Source organism: Silene latifolia, chromosome Y (genome assembly GCF_048544455.1).
Source record: "Silene latifolia isolate original U9 population chromosome Y, ASM4854445v1, whole genome shotgun sequence".
Lineage (NCBI taxonomy): Eukaryota > Viridiplantae > Streptophyta > Magnoliopsida > Caryophyllales > Caryophyllaceae > Silene > Silene latifolia.
This window is the reverse complement of record NC_133538.1, coordinates 113,470,780-113,483,375: the sequence shown is the minus strand read 5'-3', so window position 1 is coordinate 113,483,375 and position 12,596 is coordinate 113,470,780. Positions and strand designations below refer to the sequence as shown.

The window sequence follows — 12,596 nt, the reverse complement described above, 5'->3', positions numbered from 1 at the left end:
AGAATGTTTATTAAAAGACAACAAACTGTTTATCAAAGATTTGAAAACTACTCACCATCCTCGAATGGATCACCACAGATTTGAAAACATTAACGGGGTCAGTCAACTGCATAACCAAGATAAGAATATATGCAGAGATACAATAAATACACAAACATAACCAATACAATCCAATCCAATTGTAGTACCATCTTCCAAACAACAATAGTAACCAGTAACCGACTACACACCTAAGTGTGTAGCCCTGCCAGGTTACCCATCGCAACATATAACCCTCACCGCCCGTGGGGGACCGCAGCCGTTCCCATCTAAGCCCCACTAATCGCAACAAGCACACCTAGATCATTTATGTGCACATCCCCCTTGTGACAGGAGCCACAAGAGACGAACATGGGGTTGGAATCATCTCCCGAACATGGTCCCATCACGACAATACCAATCACAATATTACACAACCAATCTCAATCCAACGCAACATATTAATCAATCAATCACAAACATTCTCAAATTAATTACGCAATCGACTGAGTACGGAAACCCTACCTTATTCGCAAATCTGAATCAACGACAATAATTATGCTAGAATTGTTCTTCTACGAACTCGTCACCTAGGAAGAATCACAACATCAAAATATCACATACCATACAAATAAATTTTACCCCCATCCTAATTAATTAGACAAACCATAAAAGACAACCACAAATTGATTAACAAAGCACTAGAGACTTACCAACGAATTCGGTGCGAAAAGACGGAAGTGTAGACTCACGATCGATCAATTAGCCTTTGGAGCGATTAGAGTGATTAGAGGAGTGATGGACATAGTTTAGGTTTTATAAAATGAATTAGTAACTGTTAATACGAAATATATATAATCCCTAATCACCTTAATCAAATCACGCAAATTAATCCTGTCAGACCGGGTACTCGGCCGAGTACGACCTACTCGGCCAAGTATCTCACAACTCGGTCGAGTGTTCCCAAACCAGTATCCTATTTAAAAACACTCGACAGCCTACTCGACCGAGTATGGTCCACTCGACTGAGTAAGCTAAGACCAGAAAACCGTAGTATTACAGTCTTGCCTCCTTAAAATGAACTTCGTCCCCGAAGTTTATACCATACCCAAAACAACATGCAAAACCAACCAATTTAACTCAAAAGACACCAACAAAACCCAACTCAAAAGACACCAACAAAACCCAACTATAACCAACGATTGTTCACACAAACCAAAATGCAACCATACGGACCTCAAAACTTCGACAAAACACACATGCGACCATCTCCTAACCCCCTTGAAAGACAACGGTTACGACCACGTAACCAAAAATACCTTCTCAAAAAGGTGAGGGTAGTGTTCCCTCATAGCCTCATCCGGCTCCCAAGTGGCTTCCTCCACGTTATGATTAGACCATAGTACCTTTACCAAGACGGTTTCACCATTCTTTGTCTTGCGCACCTTACGATCCAATATCTCTTTTGGTCTCTCCGCATAAGTTAGAGCTTCATCCAACTCAATAAATCTATGGTAATACTCAGTGACGGTCATGTTGTCGGCCATAGAAAAGGAATTTTACTCAGGCCTCAAGTTTGCACCGATGTGCTTCGGAACGAAGTGGTCCCTCATTGCCCTCTTAAACCCTGCCTATGGAATTGAAGGTTGGCCCAGATTCCAATAGTATGCCCGAGCTCCTTCCCTCTCATTGTGCCACCAATCCCCAACCTCATCCCTTAGGTAGAACGCAGCCTCTTCTACCATCATCTCTACCGAACACTAAACCACCTCCAACACACTCTCCATTTCCCGATGCCAGTAGTCAGGCAACTTAGGCTCAGCGGTGCCCTCATAAGTGGTAGGGTTGAAGCGAGAAATGGTGGTGCTCAGATGGGATGCATCTGTAACACCACGGTTTTCTGGTCCTCAGTAACTACAACAAATCATCACTTGCGCCACGAATTATGCCACGGGAATTCATAATTCGTGGCTAAAATTTGCTTAGCCACGGGAAAGACTTATTCATTATTTTGGAAAAAAAATTATGCCACGGGATAACTTTTCCCGTGGCAAAAAGTCACTTCCGCCACGAATTAGGCTACACCCGTGGCAAATAATCATTTTAGCCACGGGCCATGTCACTCCCATGGCAAAATTTTATTTAGTCACGAATTGTTCCATGGCAAATAATTTTTTAGCCACGAACAAACAAACACCCGTGACGAGTATCTTTTCCAACTTAAATCTGAATGAAATTTAATCAAATATAATATTATGAAAATATATTTGAAAATAAAATTTTAGAAACACTTTGATTAATTTAATTAAATTATTTTATTGTTTTATTTACTTTAATAAGAAATTTTAAAATTTTATAAACTTATATGCAAGCTAAGAAAAGTTTTTGATTTTTTTACAAATCACATTTATGTTTTGTAGGTTTTTCAAAATATTGATAATTTAAAAATTTTGTTTTAATATATAACTCTGTTTATTAAAGTCGTGAATTTCTTTTACTTATTTAAATTAAACTTTATAATCTTGAATAACAATCTTAAATGATCGTATCACATTTAAAGATATAGCATATCAAATTGAATAAAAAAGTTAGGCCTCGTTTGGTTGCTATACGGGAATTAATTTCCTGTGATTTTACAAAACACGTGAATTGGTCAATTCACGTGAATTGTCCAAAACTTGTTTGGTTGGCATGCGGGAGTTGGATTCATGCGGGAGTTTCCAATTACCTAGGGGGGGGGGGTAGGTAATTAAACTCCTCCATAATGGAGGAATCGGAAACTCCTACGAAAATGCAATTCACGTGATTTTGGGCAAACAAACGACCCCCATATTTTCAATTCACGTGAATTTCCAATTCACCCACTTTTAATGAGGCAACCAAATGACACCTTATTTACCATCTATCTTTGAGAAATCTAAAATTAATATATTGTTAAACTGTTTCATTCAAAATTTGATTTCCAACTTTATTTGTATGATATTTATAGAAAAATTTGAATTTGATATAAAATTTACGGAAATTTCCCATGGTACTCTCGAACTTTGCCAGATTACACATGGTACCCCTTATTTTAAGTTTCTACATATGTTGCCCTTATGTTTATCTTCTTCATTCCCAGAATACTCTTTGGGGAAATTCCGTCATAACGTCGTTACTCCTATAAGTAATTTGATGTGTAATTGAGTATGTTATGTTGTTATTGTTATATTATTTAGGTACTAAATGTTAGTTTATTAGATAAAATAATGATTTAGGTATTATTTGATGATGAATTGATAGTGTATTAGATAACAAAAAAAGGCGTCGCAAGGCATATGAGTAGCGGCGTTATGACCGAAGTTTGTCAAAGGGTATTCTGGGACTGAAAAACGTAAATACAGGGGTACCATATATAAAAACTTTAAAAAAGGGTACCATATGTAATCTATCAAAATTCGAGGGTACCATGAAAAATTTACGTAAAATTTAAGTTGTTGAGAAAAAAAATTTGGAAATTTTTTTTCACTGAAAATGAGCGCATCACACGGAAAAGCATATAAATTATAATAATATAAAGTCACATGAGCAAATAATGTGAAAATTTGAGAAAAGAAACGATAAATCATAACAAAGAGAAATCAGTTTAGGAAAATAAGCGATTCTTTTTGTACAATAGTCTTTTTCGTGTTTTTTGGGTAAAAAAGTGACTACTTTTTGGTTAATAGTGATCACTTTGGGGAAAAAAGACCTTTAGTTATAAAAAGCGGTCATTATTTTACCAAAAAATGGTCTCATTTTTCATATCGCAGGTACGACGGTTATACAATATAATTTGCGTAGAAAAATATACGAAAAATTGAGTACATGAGAAATGAAAATAAGTATGTCGATCAACAAAATAAATAAAATAATGTTAGGAAAACACAATTAATTTTACTTTTTGGAGAAAATGTTTTACTGACTTCGGCAAAAAAAAAATGATGTCAAAATCATTAATCAAGAGGTTAATGTCGAAAATTTAGTTGTTTCGGCCAAATAATGTTTTTCCCGCAAAAATTTGTAAAACGCATAAAATTTATGTAATTAAATAGTACTAAAGGTAAGATTTGAAATAAAAAAATAAACTTAAAAGGATTTAAAGTGCTAATTATATCAACAAGGTAACATTCAATTTCGGTGGCACATCAAAAGAACTCTACGGTTAAGCGTGCTCAGGTGAGAGTAGTGTTGGGATGGGTGACCTCCTGGGAAGCCTCTCTGATGCTCACAAATGCATGACTCATGAAACAAAATAACGTTCAAATGAATCAAGTTAACTAGCGAACCAATTACCTAGATTGTCACGGTTCCATATATGATAAAATACCCATTGTGAAAAATAAATAAATTATTTTACGATTTATTTGTTTAATTTTCATATATATTGTTTGCCACGGGAATTATTTTTTCGCCACGGGAAATTTCTTTGGCCACGGGAGTTATTAGCTACGAGACAGTCCGTGGCCAAAAATTCAATAATAGCCACGTTCTTGTTTTTCCCGTGGCTATCTCTTTGCCATGGCCACTTGCACCACGGAAGGTATTCCCGTGGCAAAATGATTTAGCCACGGAAATTTAGCACTTGCGCCACGAATTTAGCCGTGGCCCAAGTGCTCATTTGTCGTAGTGATTTACTCGGCAGAGTAAGTGGAAATCGACCGAGTAAGTCGTCGTATGACTTATGGTCAGGTTACTGTCCAGGAGCACTCGGCCGAGTAGGTCTTACTCGGCCGATTACCCCACGTACTCGGCCGAGATTATAAATTACGTGTTACTTGTTTACAAATCACTTTTTAGAAAATCTGACGACGCTTATCAACTCTATAATCACTCTAATAACTCCTAAGTCTAATTGATCGATCTTGAGTCTTCAATCCGTCTTGTTCGTATCGGTTTCATTGGTAAGTCTCTAAAACCTTGTTAATTAGTTATGTATGTCCTTTAAGGTTTTTCTCTAATTGATTAGGTTGGGAAAAGGGTTGATTGTTATGATTGTGATATAGTATTGTTGTGATTTATTCCTAGGTGACGAGTTCGTAGAGGAACGATTCTAGCTTCCGCTTTTGTTTTTTGATTTCAGATTCGCTAATAAGGTAGGGTTTCCCTACTCAGTTGATTGTGTAATTAATTTAAGATTGTGGTGATTGATTGATTGCTTAACATGTTGAATTGGATTGATATTGCTTGAGTGATATTGGTTTGTTGATATTGAGATCGGTATAGTTGGGATGGGACCATGTTCGCGAGATGGTTCCAACCCCATATTTGCCTCTTGTGGCTCCCGTCACAAGGGTGGTGTACACATTAATAATCTGGGTGCACTCGTTACGATGAGCGGGGCTTAGGTGGGAACGGCTGCGGTTCCCCACTGGCGGTGATGATTACCTATTGCGATGTGTAATCTGGCAGGACTACACACTCAAGTGTGTAGTCAGTTATTGATTGATAATGGAGTTGGAGATTGATATTGAAGTCGAATTGATGGTATCGTTTGTGTTTTGAGTTCTTATCTTGATTATACAGTTGGCTGGCTCTGTATTGTTTTTAAAACTGTGGTGATCCATTTGGGGATGGTGAGCAGTTCATTGACTAGGTATACCTGTGGATAGCTTGCGAGTTTGCATGGGGGTCGAGTCGTCACAAGTTTTATTTAGCTTCCGTTGACAATTTTGCTTTAGTTCCATTACAGTTTTAGTTGTAAACATTTTGAGTTTAATTCCAGTTGTATTTATACTTTAAGCAGTTTTGGCATTCTTATAATAATTATTCTTTGATGGTCAATTTTATATACTCTACCTCGGGCAGCCGAGATGGTAGCACTTGATATGCTAGGGTGGTTCTTGGTAAGGCAACTTTGTGTATGGAGGTGTTACAAATTAAAGTGGTATCAGAGCGATGATGTTGGGACCTAAAACCAATGAACAAATGAACATAGGGTGTCTCACTAAAATGAACCCAGGTAGGAGTTGTTTGGAGCTACCGCAAAGGCTTGGGAGACGTCCTAAAGCCGCAATTTGGACCTTCCAAATTTGAGTCGGTCACTACGGGGCATTTTGGGAAGTCGTTACATGTGTTTTATATGTTTCTTGTGAGAAGGTTGGATGGACTGGAAGTTGTATGATTGCATGAATATAGAATATTGTGAATGATATGAGCATGATGGATGTTACTATATGGCTTTTGAATGTTTAGTAATATGAGTAAGGGAGATGATATGTATACATGATGTGTAGCTACGAGTTATAGCATTTTCTGGCATGATTCGGCCGAGTAAGGCGGGTACTCGACCGAGTAGGGGATACTCGGCCGAGTAGCCAGGCACTCGACCGAGTGTTGGTATGTGAGTTTTGGACAGCAGTTACTGGTTATGACCACTCGGCCGAGTATGTGGGGTACTTGATTTAGTGGGGCATACTCGACCGAGTACCTAGAGTACTAGACCGAGTATGCTTTATGTGTTATCTGAGGTTAGCTACTGAAGTTGGATACTCGGCCGAGTAGTTTTAGTACTCGATTGAGTAGTTCGTACTCGACCGAGTACCCCAAGGTACTCGAACGAGTACCTCTATGGCGGACATGTTATTTATTTGGAGTCGTAGGCTATGTTCTTACATTTATCTTAGTTATATCAGCTCAAAATGCCACCAAAGAGTTTAACCGCGTACCTTCAGGCATTTGAGATGATTCTTGAGGAGGTTGACAGAATGATTGAGCACCAAGAAGTGCTCATGGAGGCACTAAAGAATATGGGAAAAGGGGAAGGAACACCAGTGGATGCATCCCGGCTGAGCACCACCATTTCTCGCTTCAATCCCATTATTTATGAGGGCACTGGTGAGCCAAAGCTGCTTGAAAATTGGCACCGGGATATGGAGAGTGTGCTAGAGGTTGTTCGTTGTCCGGAGGAGATGATGGTAGAACAGGCTGCGTTCTACCTAAGGGATGAGGCTGGGGTTTGGTGGCAAAATGAAAGGGAAGGGGCTCGTGCATTCTACAGGAAGCTGGGTCAACCTGCAATTCCATAGGTAGGATTCAAGAGGGCTATGAGAGATCACTTTGTTCCGGAGCACATTCGCCATAAGTTGAGGGCTGAGTTTGATTCCTTTTCTTTGGCTGATGACATGACCATCATGGAGTACTACCATTGGTTTATCGAGCTATCATGATATGCGCAGGACATGCAACTGAGTCAGCGTAGTTTGGCTCTTCGATTTGAGAGAGGGTAGGCAGTAAAGATCATGGAAAGGCTACCAACTGGGGTGATCTTAAGGATATCTATGCAAGGGCGGGGAACGCTGAGAGGCTAGTGGACATGGCCAAGGAGGCCATAGAAAAGAGTGTTGAAAAGAGAAAGGCTGAGAGTGGGGTGGCAATCTGTTAAGCCAGAAGAGGAGCAATCACAATCAAGCTAGGACTTTTTCTGGGGGATCTAGCTATGGCGGAGGATCTCGAGCTTGGGGAAGAGGCGGCTGGAGTATTAGTGAGAACTCCACTCTTTTATGTTTCAACTGTGGTAGGACGGGCTAAAAACAGTTTGAGTGTATGAGCACTGTAGGAGGAGGAGGACGTTTTTCGAGGTCATACCAAGGGAACTACTCGCATGCTCCAAGTTAGAGTTTGGCTAGTAATAGGTGAGTTGGATCGTGGGGGTAATAAAGGAACCCAAAAAAACAACAATGGCGGCTACAACCGCAATAATGGAGGGTCCTACCAGCGTCCGAACAATAGCATGGCTCAGAACTCGGCGGCTAAGCCTACCACTTCAGCAACTACGGTTCAGGGTGGAGGTTAGAAGAACAGCGGTCAACTCTTTATAATGGGCAAGCAGGAAGCTGAGGATGATACGCATGTGGTTACTGGTACTTTACTTATTCATAACACACCGTCTTTATTTTTGTTTGATTCAGGGGCAACCCACTCGTTTGTGTCTAGGGGTCATGCTATAGCTATGGGTTTGGGAGAGTATGAGTTGGTAAAAGATGATGTGTTTATACCTTTGGGAGAGTCCGTGTCATGTACAAAGTTATAAAAAGGGGTGTCTATGATGGTTGGGCAAGTAGACTTACCAGTCAATCTGTTAGAGTTTCCTTTGGAGGGGTTTGAGATCATAGTTGGGGTTGATTGGTTGGGTAAGTACGAGGCTAAGATAGATTGTCGGCAGAAGAGAGTGTCTTTGAAAGGGCCTAAGGGAACCAAAGTGTCATATAGGGGGTTTGTTGTAATGCCCAAGATGAAACTGATCGCATTGATGACTTTGAAGTCATGTTTGAGAAAGAAGTGTCCTTTTATCCTTTGCCATATATGGGATACTCGGGTGGAAGAGCCATCATCAATAGATATACCAGTGGTTAGTGAGTTCGGGGATGTTTTTTCGGATGAGATACCAGGGTTATCTCCTAAGAGGGACATTGACTTTAGTGTTGAGCTTAAACCAGGGACGGGACCTATATCTAAGGCTCCGTACCGCATAGGACCTAAGGAGTTGGAGGAGTTAAAAAAGCAATTGGATGAGTTATTGGACAAGGGGCACATCCGACCTAGTGTATCGCCTTGGGGTGCACCAGTTTTGTTCGTGAAAAAGGACGGTAGTATGAGGCTATGCATCGACTACAGACTTAAACCATGTCACGGTGAAGAACAGATATCCTTTGCCAAGGATTGATGATATTTTTGACCAGGTGAGTGGAGTCGGAGTGTTTTCTAAAATCGATCTGAGGTCGGGCTATCACCAGTTAAGGATAGTTGAAGAGTATATCCCAAAGTCAAGTTTTCGATCACGGTATGGTCACTATAAGTATGTGGTAATGCCTTTCGGGTTGACTAACGCACCAGCAGTATTCATGGATCTTATGAACCGGATCTTCAGTCCGTTCTTGGATAGGTTTGTGGTCGTCTTAATTGATGACATCTTGGTCTACTATAAGACTAAGGAAGAGCACGAGGAGCACTTGAGGTTAGTACTGCAGACTTTACGAGATAATCAGCTGTATGCCAAGTTATTTAAGGGTGATTTCTGGTAAGAGAGGGTGGCTCTTCCGGGCCATGTGATCTGGAAGGAAAGTGTGTCGGTGGATCATAGTAAGAATAAGGCAGTGTGAAATTGGAAAGCACCGAAGAATTTTGCTGAGATCCGGAGTTTCTTGGGTTTAGCTTGCTACTACAAGAGGTTTGTGAAAGACTTCTCTAAGATCGCTAGACCTATGACAGCTTTGATGATGAAAGAGACCAGATTTTATTGGGATGAGAGTTGTGAAACAGCGTTCCAAACATTAAAGGAGCACTTGACCACAACTCCCGTCTTAGCTTTACCTGAGGGAAGTGAGAAATTTGAGGTATATACCGATGCTTCAAATAATGGGTTGGGTTGTGTCTTGATGCAGAATGGGATGGTTATCGCCTATGCTTTGAGGCAGGCGAAGCCGTATGAGAAGAACTATCCTACTCATGATTTGGAACTGGGTGTAGTGGTAATTTGATCTAAAGATTTGGAGGTACTATCTCTATAGGGACGACCTTTAAGGTGTTTTCGGATCATAAGAGTTTGAAGTACATCTACACTCCGAAAGAGTTAAATATGCGTCAGAGACGGTGGATGGAGCTGATTGAGGACTACGATATGGAAATCATCTATCATGAGGGGAAGGCTAATGTGGTGGCAGATGTTTTGAGTAGGAAGAGTGTGCATTCATTGTGTACCGCTATGTCTTTTATGATACTAAAAGATGAGATAACTAGGATGGGGATTCATATGATTCGCAAGGGTGATGCCATTGGCGATTTGACTATAGAGCCTGAAATTTATGATGATATCAAAAGGAAATAGGAACTTGATCCATAGATTAAAAGAGTGGAAGTCAAGAGTAGAGAGTGTTTAAGTTTTGAGGTTTTCTATCCACACAGATGGGAGTGTTCGTTTTGATGGGAGGTGGTATATACCTAGTGAAGTTGACTTGAAGAAGTTGATCATGACGAAGGCTCATTGAAGTTTTTATTCAGTACATCTAGGTGGTGACAAGCTTTATAAGGATTTGAAGAAGACGTTTTGGTGGCTCGGTATGAAGAAAGATGTTGCTGAGTTCGTGGTTAGGTGTTTAACTTGCCAGAGGGTAAAGGGTGAGCAACGGAGACCACAAGGTAAGATTAAGTCACTTGAGGTGCCGGAATAGAAATGGGAGTGATCTGTATGGAGATCATCGTGGGGTTACCAAGGACTCGGCTGGGTAACAATATGATTTGGGTTATCGTCGACCGTCTAACCAAGTCAACTCATTTTATTCCAATGAAAGATACTTGGGGTAAGATTCAGCTAGCTTTGGAGTACAGGAAGCATGTGGTTCGGTTACATAGGGTACCAAAGGATATAGTGTGGGATCGAGATGCGAGGTTCATATCACGGTTTTGGCAAGATTTGAGAATTGATGGGAACTACCTTAAAGATGAGTACAACATTTTATCCTGCGACAGATGGCCAAACTAAAAGAACTATCAAGACTCTAGGGTATATGTTGCGAGCTTGTGCTATGGAATTTGGTGGGAATTGGGAGGATAGAATGGATTTGATAGAGTTTTCTTACAATAACAGCTATCACTCTAGTATTGGGATGACGCCTTTTGATGCTTTGTATGACAGGAAGTGTAGGAGTCTGTTTTATTGGGATGACAGTGCTAAAGCTGTAATCTTAGGACCACAGATGGTGCAAGATATAATTGACCAAGTACACTTGATTTGCCAAAAGATGAAAGCAGCTCAACATAGACAAAAGAGTTACGCGGATTTGCATCGCACGGACATTGAGTTTGCGGTAAGTGACAAGGTTCTCTTAAAAGTGTCACCTATGCGAGGAGTTATGAGGCTTGGCAAGAGAGGAAAGTTGAGCCAGAAGTTCATCGGTTTCTATGAGATTTTAGATCAGATAGGTGTGGTAACCTATCAGCTATTCTTACCACCATCGCTTGATCGGGTCCATAATGTGTTTCGTGTATCACAACTTTGAATGTATGTGAGTGATCCGTTACATGTACTTGAGGTCGAGAATATCGAGTTAGATGAGGATCTAACTTATGCAGAGGTTCCTAAGGAGATTTTAGATCGTAAGGTACGCAAGACAAGGAATGGTGAAATAGTCTTGCTTAAGGTGCTATGGTCTAATCACAACATGGAAAAAACATGGAAGAAGCTACTACCGAAGGAGGCTATGAGAGAACGCTACCCATACCTTTTTTATCAGGTATGTTTGGTTACAGAGACATAACCGTTGTCTTTTAAGGGGGTAGGAGATCGTCGCATGTGTGTTTTGGGATAGTTTGAGGTCGGTATGTTTGTGTTGTTGCTATGTGTGAGCTATAGTTGGGTTGTTTAGTTGGCCATAGTTGGTGTTGTTAGTGTCCTTGAGTAGTTGGTGTTACATGTTGTTTTGGGTATGGTATGAACTGTGGGGACGAAGTTCGTTTTAAGGAGGGAAGACTGTAATAGCACGGCTTCCTGGTCCTCAGTTACTCGGAAGAGTAAGTGGAACTCGACCGAGTAAGTCGTCGTGTGACTTCTGGTGAGGTTACTGTCCAGGCGCACTCGGCCAAGTAACCTAGGTACTCGACCGAGTACTCGGTCTGACGGGATTAATTTCCGCGGTTTTGATTAAGGTGATTAGAGATTATAAATTACGTGTTATCAGTTTACAAATCACTTTTTACAAAACCTAACGACGCTTATCACCTCTCTAATCACCCTAATAACTCCCAAGGCTAATTGATCGATCTTGAGTCTTCAATCCGTCTTGTCCATATTGGTTTTGTTGGTAAGTCTTTAGTACCTTATTAGTTAGTTATGTATGTCCTTTAGGGTTTTGCCCTAATTGATTAGGTTGGAAAAAGAGTTGATTGGTATGATTTTTATATAGTATTGTTCTGATTTATTGCTAGGTGACAAGTTCGTAGAGGAACGCTTCTAACTTCCGCTATTGTTTGTTGATTTCAGATTCGCTAATAAGGTAGGGTTTCCCTACTCTGTTGATTGTGTAATTAATTTCAGATTGTGGTGATTGATTGATTGATTAACATGTTGAATTGGATTGATATTGCTTGAGTGATATTGGTTTGTTGATATTGAGATCGGTATTGTTGAGATGGGACCATGTTCGAGAGATGGTTCCAACCCCATGTTCGCCTGTTGTGGCTCCCGTCACAAGGGGGTGTGTGCACATTAATGATCTGGGTGCGCTCATTGCGATGAGCGGGGATTATGTGGGAATGGCTGTGGTCCCCCACTGGAGGTGAGGATAACCTGTTGCGATGGGTAATCTGGCAGAACTACACACTCAAGTGTGTAGTCAGTTTTTGATTGGTAATGGAGTTGGAGATTGATACTGAAATTGAATTGATTGTATCGTTTGTGTTATGAGTTCTTACGTTGATTTTACAGTTCACTGACCCCGGTATTGTTTTCAAAACTCTGGTGATCCATTCAGGGATTGTGTGCAGTTGATTGAGCAGGTATAGCTGTAAATTGCTCGCGGGTTTGCATGGGGGTCGAGTCGTCACCAGTTTTATCTAGCTTCCGT

At 40.4% G+C, this 12,596-nt stretch overlaps 1 protein-coding gene across 1 annotated transcript; it reads left to right on the top strand.

Annotated features, from left to right (window-relative positions):
• The first annotated feature begins 8,083 nt into the window (after positions 1 to 8,083).
• LOC141628754 (uncharacterized) lies at positions 8,084 to 11,033 on the top strand. The gene is made up of 4 exons (XM_074441850.1): positions 8,084 to 8,611; positions 9,420 to 9,506; positions 10,143 to 10,173; positions 10,504 to 11,033. The coding sequence occupies exons 1-4, from the start codon at positions 8,084 to 8,086 to the stop codon at positions 11,031 to 11,033; spliced, it is 1,176 nt and encodes a 391-aa protein (XP_074297951.1).
• The last annotated feature ends 1,563 nt before the right edge of the window (positions 11,034 to 12,596 follow it).